This window comes from Cricetulus griseus, chromosome 5 (assembly GCF_003668045.3).
Source record: "Cricetulus griseus strain 17A/GY chromosome 5, alternate assembly CriGri-PICRH-1.0, whole genome shotgun sequence".
NCBI classification, from domain to species: Eukaryota; Metazoa; Chordata; class Mammalia; order Rodentia; family Cricetidae; genus Cricetulus; species Cricetulus griseus.
Genome location: NC_048598.1, coordinates 125,125,084 through 125,139,740, shown reverse-complemented (window position 1 = coordinate 125,139,740; position 14,657 = coordinate 125,125,084). Strand labels below are relative to the sequence as shown.

The 14,657-nt window shown below is 36.8% G+C and overlaps 1 protein-coding gene across 6 annotated transcripts in view; it reads left to right on the top strand.

The window, feature by feature from the left end:
• Positions 1-14,657, top strand: part of LOC100762786 (gephyrin) — a 375,076-nt gene that overhangs the window by 170,523 nt on the left and 189,896 nt on the right. For all 6 annotated transcript variants that reach the window (XM_035444849.1, XM_027418340.2, XM_027418336.2 and 3 more), the window contains one exon: positions 14,334-14,400. In XM_035444849.1, the coding sequence (XP_035300740.1) occupies positions 14,334-14,400 (67 nt within the window). The remainder of the gene's footprint in view (positions 1-14,333; positions 14,401-14,657) is intronic.

Genomic DNA, 14,657 nt, shown 5'->3' with positions numbered 1-14,657 from the left:
CTCATAAGATACAGGGAGTTATTTCAATTCTTTTATAACTGTGGAGGTTTGCTTTGCTGCCAACTATGTGGTCAATTTTAGAGAAGGTTCCATGTGGTACTGAGAAGAAGGTATATTCTTTTGTGTTTGGATGGAATGTTCTATAGATATCTAATAAACCCAGTAGGGTCATAACTTTTGTCAGATCCTTTGTTTCTTTGTTAAGTTTCTGTCTGGTGGTCCTGTCTAGTGGTGTAAGGGGGGTGTTGAAGTCTTCTACTATAAGTTTGTGTGGTTTTATGTGTGTTTTGAGCTTTAGTAATGTTTCTTTAACAAATGTGGGTGCCTTTGTATTTGGGCATAGATGTTCAGGATTGAGACGTCATCTTGATGGACTTTTCCTGTGATGAGTATGAAATGCCCTTCTTCATCTCTTTTGATTGATTTTAGTTTGAAGTCTAATTTGTTGGATATTAGGATTGCTACACCAGCTTGTTTCTTGGGCACATTTGATTGGAAAATCTTTTCCCATCCTTTTACTCTGAGGTAACGCCTGTCTTTGAAGTTGGGGTGTGTTTCTTGTAAACAGCAGAAGGATGGATTCTGTCTTCGTATCCATTCTGTTAGCCTATATCTTTTTATGGGTAAGTTAAGTCCATTGACATTTAGGGATATTAATGTCCACTGTTTGTTGGTTCATGTTTGTTTTGGATTTATTGTTGGTGGTGTCATTGTGTTTGGATTTCGCCCTCCTGTTTCTTTTTGTGTTTAGTAAAATTAGATTATCTATTGCCTGTGTTTTTGTGAGTGTTGTTATGTTTGTTGGGTTGGAGTTTTCCTTCCAGAACCTTCTGTAGTGCTGGATTTGTGGATATGTATTGTTTAAATCTGTTTTTGTCATGCAATATCTTGTTTTCTCCATCTATAGTCATTGAAAGTATTGCTGAGTACAGTAGTCTGGGTTGACATCCATGCTCCCTTAGTGCTTGTAGGTTATCTATGCAAGACCTTCTGGCTTTCAGAGTTTCCATTGAGAAGTTGGGTGTGATTCTGATTGGTTTGCCTTTATATATTACTTGGCCTTTTTCCTTTTCTGCTCTTTATATTTTCTCTTTATCCTGTAGATTTGGTGTTTTGATTATTATGTGTCAGGGGAACTTCTTTCTGAGGTCCAGTCTGTTTGGTGTTCTGTAAGCTTCTTGTACTTTCATAGGCATATCCTTCTGTAGGTTGGGGAAGTTTTCTTCTGTGATTTTGTTGAATATGTTTTCTGTACCATTGAGCAGTGTTTCTTCACCTTCTATGCCTATTATTCTTAGGTTTGGTCTTTTCACGGTGTCCCATATTTCCTGGATATTTTGTGTTAGGGATTTGTTGGAGTTGAGATTTTCTTTAGTCAATGAATGTATATCCTCTAGCGAGTCTTCAATAACTAAGATTCTGTCTTCCATCTCTTGAATTCTATTAGTTATACTCACATCTTTAGTTCCTACTCATTTATCCAGCCTTTCCATTTCCAGCATCGCCTCATTCTGTGTTTTCTTTATTGTGTCTATTTCAGTTTTCATGGTTTGAACTGTTTCAAGAGCTTCCTTCACTTGTTTGGTTGTTTTTTTCTTGGGTTTCTTTAAATTCTTTAAGAGATTTGTTTATTTCTTGAATTTTTTGGTTTGTCTTTTCCTCCATTTCATGTAATTTTTTGCTTGCTTTTTCTTCTATTTCTTTAAGGGATTTTCTTGTTTCCTCTTTAAAGGTCTCTATCAACTTGCCGAGATTATTTTTGAGGTTCATCTCTTCCTCATGCTCTGTGTTGGGCTTTTCAGATCTTGTTAGTGTGGAGTCCCTAGATTCTGGTGGTGTCATATTGGTCTTTCTGTTGTTGAGTGGGTTCTTATTCTGCCTTCTTACATTATCTTCTTCCAGTGGGTGCAGGTGGGGTCTCTCTATCTCCTCTTGTGACCCAGTGGTGTGTGTGGGCCAGGGATTCAATGTCCACAGCTCTGGATTGTCTTGCCTCTCCTGGCAGTCTCCTCACTCTGAAGGAGTTAGGCCTCTGTAGGGGTCAGGTCGGTGGAATGTGGAAGGAAGAGTTTGGTGTGTCCAGACTCAGGGAGTTCCTCCCTACCTGGGCAGGTCTACTCCAAGCGGGCCCAGGACCAGAGAGGTCGGGTGAATGGGGCTTTGGATGAGAATTGGGTAAGAGCAGAGGGTCACTCACCTCGTTATAGATTAGGTCGGCGGAACAGGAAGAAAGAGTGGGGTGTTTCCAGATTTAGGGAGCTCCTCCCTGCCTGGGCGTGTCTACCCCCAGCAGGCGCAGGCCCAGAGAGAAAAAGAAATAATAATAAAAGAGAAGAGTTAAATTTAAAAACTGCTTCCAAGATGACAGAAAACTCCACACAGTCTCAGATAAACAAAAGCAAAGAAAACATATTGTTACCATACCTGCTCCCCAGTGAAGGTAAGTGATGCTCCTTCAAAAATAATGAAAGGATAAGCCAGGCAGTGGTGGCGCATGCTTTTAGTTCCAGCACAGGAGGCAGAGGCATGTGGATCTTTGTGATTTCACAGCAATCCTGGTCTACAGAGCAAGTGCCATAACAGGCTCCAAAGCCACACAAAGAAACCCCCCTAAAAAACTGATTGTTTAATTGTCTCAAACCCCCCCTAAAAAAACTGATTGTTTAATTTAAATTTTCAGTCCATCACATGGCACATGAAGTGAAGCACTTGACCTGAAGCCTAACCTGAGCTTAGTCACCACAACCCAAGTGGAAGGACAAAGCAAATTCCAAGAGTTATCCTGACATTCACACACATGTCATTTATATGTGTCCCCCTACACATACATTAATGATAAATAAATTTTAAAGAATATGAGTGAATGAAAATACACTATTGAAGTGAACAATAAAAAAAGAAAGCTCATTTAGAACTTCAGACTGAAAAAGCTTACACTGGGAGTCTTTTCAGACTGGAGCAAAGACTCAGAAACAACCCACAGTGAGGGCTTTGATCAGGCTAGTAGAGCATGAAGTGGAACTGAGAAATTCCTGGAGATTCACTGCAGGCCATTCTGAACCAGTCATCTAGGTTCACCCTTCCCACACCACCCAAGCACACGCACTAAAGAAAAACAAAACTGAAAAAACTCTCGGGGGGGGGGGGATTAGAAAAACAACTACCTATGAAGAGCAAGGATAGGATTATGTATCAATTCTTCTTAGATATGTATAAAATATTAATCCTATTGGGGTACATAGTAAATTAAAATACAATTTATGAACTCCCTAACTGAAAAAGATTGTGGCAAAGTCTTTGCATGTTATTGAAAATAAGGTTATATAAACAAATTATAACATTATATCTTTAGGATATTGAATGGAATTCCCATAGTAATCACTTAGGAAATGTCTGTAGAACATACATAAAAGAGAGTGAGAAGGGATTTTAAATGCTTCTTTGAAAAGAAACAACTGAATACTAAAAAAGACAATAATACTGACAGGGATTTTCTTCTTTTTTTAAGGACATACATACATACATACATACATACATACATACCTTATTGTATCAGTTCAGGTTCAGAAACTTGTAGTAGGCCAGTTTCAGATAGTCTCTAAAAGGTGAAATACCAATACAGAGTCAGGTAAAGATATTAGGAAATTTATTAGGGAGTGCCTTACTTACTCAGAGCAACTTAGCCAGCCAGAACGGAACAAGGTAAGTAGAGCAAGCCGATCATGAAAGGGAAGAAGGGGCTCCAGAGTGTGTGCCCCTCACTCTTAAACCTCCCTCATGTCACCCTGACCACGCCCTAGGGGGCGTGGCCAGGTACACCTACAGCCAGCCCGGAGGCAGCATCATTAGAGTATCCCCAAAAGTTTCATTTCACCTGTAAACTGTACCACTTTTACTGATATTGTAATTGTCAAATGTATAGTACAGATGTGCTCTACATTTAGTGCTTTGTTCCTATTTTGATTTTGTTGTTGTTGTTGAGTCTCCTCCTTGCTTGCCAAAAGCCAGGATGCTTCAGGCCTGTGTACAATTCAAAGTGAGGCATCCTTGAGCTTTAAACCATGAAACAAACTGGAAAATGCAACATGCCACATACTCAACTGAAAAAAGTCTGTGTTTTGTGTTTCTTTTTTTTAATAAGAATTTTCAAAAAGTTAAAGTAAAACACTTATACATATATCCAGAAATTTTTACAAGAAACAACTGTATGTTACTGAAATTTTCTATGTAACCTGATTCTGTGATAGACTAAAAAATTCAGGAAGCTGGAAAGATGGGGTTAAGAACAGTTGCTGCTCATTCAGAGTACCTGAATTCAGTTCCCAGTGTCAGCTGGCTTATAGCTGCTTGTGACTTCAGCTCCAGGGGATCTGACGCCTTCTCCTTCTCCTTGCGTCCAATGGATACGTAATTAAAACTAAAATCAAAAAACCATTATTTACTTAATAACTGACCATCTAAGTAAATGAATAAAAATTGAAAAACTTGAAGGAATATTTCTGCAAAACTAGTCAAAAATTCATACCACACATTCAATTACAGAAAGAACAACCAGGAAATAACAAAGAATTATACACATTGAGAAACACAACAGACCAACTAGATACAATGCATATCAGTAGAATATTGGACCCAACAGCAAAATACAAAAAGTAGAAAGTTGTAAGGGAAATTTAAAAATAAATAAAACAGGAAAATTTTTCATTTTAAAAATTTTAACACACACCAGACCTATGGCATTCAGAAAAAGGGTATAATTCCATCATTGATGGGAATGTTTTCATGAATTCCCAGCACTACATGAGGAGTTAGAAGCAATTAACTTGCTGCAAGAAGGAGAGTCATATTTCTTAGTGGCATAGCAATTCATAAGTTGTCTCTACGTAAGTAAGTAAATAACATCCCTATACATGCTTATGATAGCAATTAAATGCTGAAAGGAGCCTTCCTTCTCCCTCCTGAAAAAGACCTGAAAGTGGAATAGATGACTAGTTAAGAAGGGGAGGACAGTGAAGAAGATGTGATAAATTTATACACAATAAATATTTGTATATTTGTATTCATAAAAAATGTATATTTGATTTTCATTTTTATAATATTTATCTGATTTTAATGTCAAATTAACGCTGACTTTCTAAACTGAATTGTGAGATATTCTTTCCTTTTCAGTGACCTGCATGACTTTATGTTAACCACATGTTAAATTTTTTAAAACTACTAGGAACTGAGTTTGGGATTTCTAGAAGACCAGTAAATGATCTTAACCACAGAGTTATCTATCTCTCCAGCCTCTTAGAATCATAGAACTGTCATAGAATCATACTATCTTAGTTAGGGTTTCTGTTACTAAGGTAAAACACCATGACCAAAAACAAGTAGGAAGCAAAGGGTTTATTTAACCTTACAACTCTTGGGTCAGCATTGTACAGAAATTAACAGCCATATTGGTCTGGAAATGTTGAACTTAATTTTTTATATTTGTACAAGAGTAATGCACTATATTAAATATGTAAGGTCTTATCTACGTGGGTTTGATTACAAAAACTAATAAAGTATTCTATAAATAAAAAAAAAAACAACTCGTGTCAGACTTCATTGCTGAAGGAAATCAGAACAGAAACTCAAGGCAGAAATTGATATGGAGACCACAGAGGAGTGCAGTTTATTGGGTCGCTACCAGTAACTTGCTCTGCGTGTGTTCTTCTAGAATGCAGGACCACCTGCCCAGGAGTTGCATTGCCCTCTCACATCAATCACTAATTAAGGAAATGTAATATAGATTTGTCTGGAGGCATTTTCTCAGTGGATAATCCCTCTTCCCAAATAACTCTGACTTTTGCAAGTTAGTAATTAACTAGGCAGGCCATAGGCTTTCTGGAAACTTTTAGGAGTGTATACCCTTATTTCTTGTAATTATGACATTTGTAATTCACAGAAATTTGTACAGTTCATCTGAGTTTTCTGATTTATGCTTGTGAAGTATTCTTTATTTTGTCTTCAAGATCAAGATCAGTACTAATATCCTGTGTGTGTGTGTGTGTGTGTGTGTGTGTGTGTGTGTGTGTGTGTGTGTGTGTGCACAAGTTCATATGTGGAAGCCAGATGATAACCATAATTGTCGTTCCTCAGGCATTGTAATCTTTTTGGTGAGATATGATCTGTTACTGGCCTGGAACTAGCAAGCCACAGAATCTATCTTATTCTCCCCAGCCTTGGCATTGCACAAGTGCATGCTGCCATGCTGGACTTCTTTCTTTCTTTCTTTTTATGTAGTTTGTTGGGATTTGGACCCAGATCCCCATGTTTGTTACCAACTGAGCCGTTGTTCTAGCCTCTGCTTATACTCTTGATATTGGTAGTTTCTATATTTTCCAGCCTTACTTTTTCAGTTTGATGGTTTAAAAAACCAGAATTTTTAACTTTTATCTGTTTTTCTGTTTTAAAACTTAAAGTTTTATTTTGATTTTATACTATTTCCTTTCTTCTTGGTTTGGGTTTGCTTTGTTCTCCATTTGTATTCTTGAAGTGGAAGTTTATATTGATTTTAGAGTTTTCTGATGTAAACATGAAAAACATCATTTAGCCTGTTATTTTGGTTTTATGTTTTTATGTCTTTGTTTCCTTTGAGCTTTACTCTTTGATTTATGAATTATCCTTAAATTTGTTGTTTAGTTTCCCAGTATATAGGAATTTACCTATGTGTTTCTGCTTTTAACTTATAAGTTGATTTCACCATAATAAGAGAAACACATGAGTCTTTTGAAGTCATTGTGGTCCAGTGTAGATTTTTTCTTGGTGACTATGCCATATGCCTTGGATTAGAATGATTTCTTCACAGTGGAGTATTTCATTGATGCCCACTTGCTTCACTTAAGAGGTCATGATGCTGAGTTCTATATCCTTTTGTTTTACTTTCTAATTGTTGTATTTCATACATAAAGATGTCATTTATCTGAATTGTACAAGGAAATCCTGTATATTTATCTGTCAATTAGAAAACATGTCCTTGTATAATCCGCATATTGATGCTTATAAAGTTTTATTAATAGTAGCCTAGTGTCTATCTCTTTCTTTAGAGGCATAGAGTTTTCATTTTAGAGGTCCTTCAGTTCCTTGGTTTGGTTTATTCCTAGATTTTTTTTTCTGGAGACTATTGTTAATTAGAGTGTATCCATGATCTTCTCCTCTGTGTGTTTGTTGGTAGTGTATAGAAAAGCTATTGATTTGTGCATATTGATTCCGTATCCTGATAATTATGTGATTTTTATGTGCATTTATGAGGTTCATTATATTTATTGACTTGTGTAGTGAAACCAACCCTGCATTTCATGGATAAAACCAACTTGGTCATGATGTATAATCTTTTTTATGTGTGTCTTTTCTATTTGCAAGTATTCTATTGAGTATTTTTGAGTGTGTATTCATTGGTTATTTGCTCTGTAGTTTTCTCTGTGTCTAATACACTGGTTTGGGTATTAGAGTGGTACTGACTTTGTTTTTATTTATCTTTTTTTAAATAGTTTAAGAATGACTGGCTATAGACCTTTGAATGTCTGGTAGAATTCTGCTGTGACTCTGTCTGATCCTGGATTTTTTTTTAGCTAGAAGGCTTTTTTGTTGCTGTTTCAGTACCTTCATTTGTTATGCATCTGTTTAGTTTGTTGACTTTTTTTTAATCTCATACAATGCATCCTAATCACAGCCTCCCTTCTTCAGAATCCCCCTAACCACCTCCCCTCTCCCTTAGAACTGCTGCTCTTACATTTTTGAAGTATGACCTAATGATTCTTTGGCGTGTCTGGTGTTGTGTCCCCATTTTCATTTCTGGTTTGTTTATTTTGATATTCTTTCTCCATTGTTTAGTTAGTTTGGATAAGAGTTTGTCTATCTTGTTGATTTTTCTCAAGAACCAACTCTTTGCTTCATTGATTCTTATATTGTTCTTTGTTTGTTTCTAGTTGATTGATTTCAACCCTCAGTTCGATTATTTCCTGCCATCTACTCTTCGTGGGTGTACTTGCTTCTTTTTGTCTTGATCTTTTGGGTATGCTGTTAAGATGCTAGTATGGGATCTCTCCAGTTTTTTTTGTTTTGTTTTTTTTATGTAGGAACTTCGTGCCATGAACTATCCTCTTAGCGTTACTTTCATTGTGTCCCATAAGTTTGAGTATGCTGTGCAATCATTTTTGTTGAATTCTAGGAAAGCTTTAATTGCTTTCTTTATTTCTGTCTTGATCCAGTGTTCATTTTGTAGAGAGTCATTCAGATTCCATGAGATTATAGACTTTCTATGTTTTTTTTTTTTTGTTGTTGTTGTTGTTATTATTGTTGTCGAAATCCAGGTTTAATCTGTGGTGGTCTGACAGGATGCCATTAGTGAGAGGGAAGTATTGAAGCCTCCCACTATTCATATGTGAGGTGTGACATGTGGTTTAAGCATCAGTAATGTTACTTTTGCAAATGTGGGTGTCCTTGCTTTTGGCATATAGATGTTAAGAATTTTTTTTTTTCTTTTTTGAGTACTAAGTGTCCCTCCCCGTCTCTTTTGATTAATTTTGGTTTAAAGACTATTTTGTTAGATATTAGAATGGCTACACCAGCTTGTTTCTTGGGTCCATTTTCTTGGAAAATCTTTTCCCAACCTTTACTTTGAGATAATGTCTATCTGACATTGAGGTTTGTTTTTTGTTTTTTTTTGTTGTTTGTTTGTTTTCTTGTATACAACTGAAGGAAGGATCTTGTTTTCACATCCATTCTGTTAGTCTGTATCTTTTTATTAGGTAATTGAGTCCATTGGTACTGAGAGATATCAATGACCAATGATTGGTAATTCCTGTTACTACATTTGTGTTGGTGGTGGTATTTCCCTTATTATAGTTTTGCTGGTAAGAGATTATTGCCTTTTTTTGTGGATATATTTAACCTCCTTGGATTGGAATCTTCCTTCTAGTACCTTCTATAGGGCTGTATGTGTGTGTGTGTGTGTGTGTGTGTGTGTGTGTGTGTGTGTGTGTGTGTGTGTGTGTGTGTGTGTGATTTGACATTATCATAGAATATCTTTTTTCTCCATCTATGGTGATTGAAAAGTTTTGCTGGGTTATAATAGTCTGGGTCTCTTTTTCCATTTTGTCTTATTTTCTTATTTCATTTTGCATTCCAACCACAGTTCTCTCTCCCATTCCTCCTCCCAGCACCCTCACATCCTCCCACTCCCAAAACGCCCCCTAGCCCACTCCCAGACCATTTCTCCTCATGGGTTAGGGCTCCAATGAGGAATTAACATAATCTGTCACAATAGGTTAGGCAGGGTCAGGCCCCTCTCCCATGCATTAAGACTGAGCATGGCACCCCACCACAGGGACTGGGCTCCAACAAGCTAGCTCATGTACCAGGTTTGAATAGTGGTCCTACTGCTAGGGGCCCCTCACCTAGTCCAAGCTTCACAGCTGTCTCCCACATAACGAGGGCCTAGTTCAGTCCCCTGAAGTCTCCAAAACTGTAGGTTCATGAGTCTCCACGAGCTTGGTTCAGCTGTCTCTGGAGATTTCTCCATCATGATCCTGACCTTTCTTCCTCATATATTCCCTCCTCCCTCTCTTCACCTAGGTTCCTGGAGCTTGACCTGGTTCTTGGTTGTGGATCTCTGCATCTGGTTCCATCAATTACTGGATAAGGGCTCTAAGATGATAGTTAAGGGTATTCATCAATCAGATTACAGGGTAGGCCAGTTCAGGCTTCCTCTCTGCTATTGATAGGAGTCTTAGCTGGGGTACTCCTTGTAGTTTCTTGGGAGTTACATTAGAACCAGGTTTCTCCCTAAGCCCATAGTGTCTCTCTATTAAGATAATCTCTTTCATTGCTCTTCCACTGTATCCCTCCCTGCCTTGGCCATCTCATTCCCTCTTGTTCTCATCCCCATCCCCTTTACCATCCCCTTTACCCCACTTTGCCCCATAGATCTCATCTAACTTCCCTTCCCAGGGGGATCCATGTGTCCCTCTAGAGTCCCCCTTTGTTACCTGTGGATTGTTATCTGGTTATCCTTTGCTTTACATCTAATATCACTTATAGGTGAGTATATACCATGTTTGTCTTTCTGAGTTTGGGTTAGCTCACTCAGTGTTTTTTTCCTATTTCCATCCGTTTGCCTGTAAATTTCATGAGGTCATCATTTTTTTACTGCTAAGTAATACTCCATTGTGTAAACATTAACACATTTTCCTTGTCCATTCTTTGGTTGAGGGATATCTAGGTTGTTTCAAGGTTCTGGCTATTATGAATAATGCTGCAACGAACATTGTTGAGCATATATCCGTGTGGTATGATTGAGCATCCTTTGGGTAAATGCCCAAGAGTGGTTCTTGAGGTAGATTGATTCCCAATTTTCTGAGAAACCAACATACTGATTTCCAAAATGGCTGTACAAGTTTGCACCCCCACCAGCAATAGAGGAGTGCTCCTCTGATTCCATATTCTCTCCAACATAAGTCATCCTCAGTATCTTTGATATTAGCCATTTTGGCAGTTGTAAGATGGTATGTCAGAGTCATTTTGATTTGCATTTCCCTGATGATTAAGGCTGTTGAGCACTTCCTTAAATGTCTTTTAGCCATTTGAGATTCTTTTGGTGAGAATTCTCAGTTTAGCTCTGTACTCCATTCTTCAATTGGGTCATTTTGATTTTGATGTCTAGTTTCTTGAGTTCTTTATAAATTTTGGAGATCAGTACTCTGTCAGATGTGGGGTTGGTAAAGATCTTTTTTCCATTCTGTAGGCTATCATTTTGTCTTATTTACCTATTATTCTTAGGTTTGATCTTTTCACAGTGTCTCAGATTTCATGGATGTTTTATGTCAGGAATTTTTTAGACTTAATATTTTTCTTTGACCTAGGTATCTTTTTCTGCTATAGTATCTTAAACACTTGAGATTCTCTCTTCCATCTCTAGTATTATGTTGGTGATGCTTGTGTCTATAGTTTCTGTTCACTTACCTAGATTTTCCATTTCCAGAATTTCCTCAGTTTGTGTTTTTTGTATTGCTTCTATTTCCAATTTTTAGGTCTTGAACATTTTTATTTGTTTCTTTTAATTGTTCATTGGATTTTCCTCCCTTGGTTTTCTTGGCTTTCTTTAATGGATTTACTCATTTTCTCCAATTTTTTGTTAGTCTTTTCCTCAGTTTAAGAGTTTTATTCACTTCTTTAAGGATCTCTATAATGTTCATAAAATTGATTTCAAGGTCTTTTTCTTATGTTTCAATTGGGTATATATATATATATATATATATATATATATATATACTGATATAATGATATATATTGATGAACAGTCAATATATATAATATATAATGATATATATATTGATCAGTTTTTGAACTTCTAAGGTATACTTAGTAGTAAGAAAAACACTTTATACTGTAATCCTGAGTGTGCACACCACACACTGTCATGTCTTTGTACATGGTATGAAGAGATGAATATATGTGTATTTAATCATATCTATACACGTATGTGTACTAGAAGTATATAGTTTATGAAACTATCAATAAATAAAATGGAAAACAATCAAGGAAGTGATGTGACTTTAACTTTGGGCCTCCACATTCACCTGTACACACATGTGCCTGTAGAACGAATTCTCTTTAGTCTTAATAAAAAAAAACTCAGAGTCAGATATTAGGGTGGGGGAGAGCTGAAAGATCAGAGAAGCAAAGCATCCAGCCACTAGTTCTACCTCTATCTCATACCAAATGGGTGATCCTGTCTCCAGGAATCCTCATCCAAATCCATTAACACTCATAAACATCCAGACTACTGGATCCAATCCCCATCATTTCTTAAATCAGTGAATGAGGGAAGGGACACTTGGGAGAGTTTGCATTTCTGGTTTTTTTTTGTTTGTTTGTTTGTTTTGTTTTTGTTCTAGTTAGGGAACAAGCTTGTTTCACATGTAAGTCCCTTCTCCTTCTCCTCACCCCCATCCCTCCTCCCCCACCCCCAGCCTACCCACCATCCCATCCACCCACCACTCCCCAGGCAGGGTAGGGCCCTCAATGGGGGCTCTGCAAAGTCCACTAAATCTTCCTGTGCTGGTCCTGGGCCCTTCCCCATGTGTCCAGGGCCAGAGTGTAACCCTTCACATGGGATGGGCTCTCAAAGTCCCTTCTTGCACCAGGGAAAAATACTAATCCACCACCAGAGGCTCCCTGGAGTGCAGAGGCCTCCTTATTGACATCCATGTTCAGGGGTCTGGATCAGTCTTGTACTGGCCTCCCCGACAGCATCTGGGGTCGATGTGCTCTCCCTTGTTCAGGCCAATTGTTCCTGTGGGTTTCTCCAACCTGGTACAGACCCCTTCGCTCTTCATTCCTCCCTCTCTTCAACTAAATTCTCCATTTCAACTCAGTGTGTATCTGTAGATGTCTGTCTCTGCTTCCATCAGCCACTGAATGAGGGCTCTAGGATGGCATAAAGAGTAGTCATCAATCTCATTTTAGGTGAAGGGCTTTTAGGTTATCCTCTCCACCATTGCCTGGATTGTCAGATCATGTCATCCTTGTAGGTGAGAGTTTGCATTTCTAAGTACCCAAATGACATATATAATGCTGGTCCAGAGACTACACATTGAAAAATACTGATCTTCAAACTAAAATTTTCCTGTGTTGGTTCCTATTTCCCACTAAACTGCTCTTTTTCTTGCCTCTTCCCCAAACCCTTTTTATCTGTTGAAATATTTCCTTCATTAAAAACCACTCAAGTCTGTTTCTTCTATAAATTTTTTTACTTATGCCCTCACTTAACGATGCTATGCTTTTATTTTGTACTTTTGAGGCCAGGTCCACCTTGAATTCAAAGAGATACTCCTGTGCCTTTGAGCCCCACTGCTGGAATTAAAGATGTTTGCCATCTCACCCAGCAGCAATAGGATCTTAAGGAAGGATTTCTTTTATTCCTTTTACGTTTATCCCCTAGTAAGTTGTATATGCTCCATTGGAAGACCATACATCCAAATATGGAGTCTTGAAGAGTTTTGTTTTGTCTTTAAAAGGACACAAAGTTGGATGGGGAAATGGGTTTTGGAAGTATTGGCATGTATTTGTGATCAAAGTACATTGTAAGAAATCTCAAAGAACTAATGCAAAGGTTAGGAAATACAGTTTTTTTTTTTTAGGAAATACAGTTTTTAATAAAAGAATGAATCCCAAAATGAAGATAATTAAAGGATGATTAGCAAACATTTTTAAATATATGGAAGGCTTTAAATAGATGCTAATAAATTTTTCCATTCAGATTGTTGGACATTTGTAGGTTGTTTTTTTAAAAAAAAATCAGTGTCACAGAATAAACTCCATCACAAGAACATTTGTCCTGTGACAAATATTCTTACTTATAAATGTTTTTAAATAGCATAATTTCTTTTTCAATTATAAAATAAAATGTGACTACATCAAAAATGCAATTAGTGAGATAGCAGAATTGTAATTCTTATAGTAATTAAAATATACTCCGTACATGTATGAACAATTTTAAAGAAAACTTTTAAAAGAAAAAAATAACTCAGGCCTTCCATTCTTGGCTCAATTTTTCTAGTGCCTTCTATTTTTAAATATTGTTTCTAGCCAGCTGATTTATACATGGAATTGAAGTTGACCGAGGAAAACAGGGACCATGAATTTGAAGAAGAGTGGGGAGGGGGGTATGGAGAAAAGACTAGAGGGAAGGGAAGGAAGGGAGAAGTATTATCATTAAACTATAATACCAAAAATAAATATTTTTAAAAAGAAATTGACAAGGATATCTCAAAGACCTTTCTATATTAAAACACCTGTAACTGTCAATGATTCTTTTTATAAGTAAGCTCTTTTGCCTTTTCCCTCACAACAATTCATTTTTATAAATCCCTGATTTGCTTTAATTTCTACATTGTTGAAAGTTAAAACACAAACCTAACCTTCACTCAACTCTTGAATGCTTTCTAATTTAGACTTTTGAACATCACTATTACTACATTAGATATATTAAGGTTCTATGTCCTTGAACCCTTACAATTTCTAAAACCTAAAATTAAACAAAAACTCCATTGTATAAGGTTCAGCTTACTTTAAAACAGCTAGTTTATTCTGATTCCATTTTCATTCCATTTTTCTAATCCACTGTATTAACCACAATTATTAAAACATCAGTCAGAATATCCAATTTATATAAAACTTGGTGTTTTCTTACTGTAGCATTTTATTCCTATAATAGATGTTCTCGGGTAAAACAGTATGATTGGCCTTCATTGACTATTTGTTGGAATTCATTATTCAATGAATTTTCTCTTTGTTTTCAGACCAGTGTGTGGAATAAGGGGGAAGACTCTGATAATCAACCTGCCTGGTAGCAAGAAAGGATCTCAGGTAATTATTCTTTATATGATTCAATAAATGCAATTTTAACCAACTATGAGAATAGACAATCCACAAGCTGAACACACCAAAGTTCCTCACTGCTGACACTAATCTGAAGTTCAAGAGATTCCCAAAAAGTACTCTCAAATTCCGTAATTCATTAGGAAGAATCAGAGAATTCACTCTTACTTTATGTATTTACAATTATTGTTTTAGAAGGAAAAAATATGGATTAAGGTGAGCCAAGAGATACACATCAGAGTCCA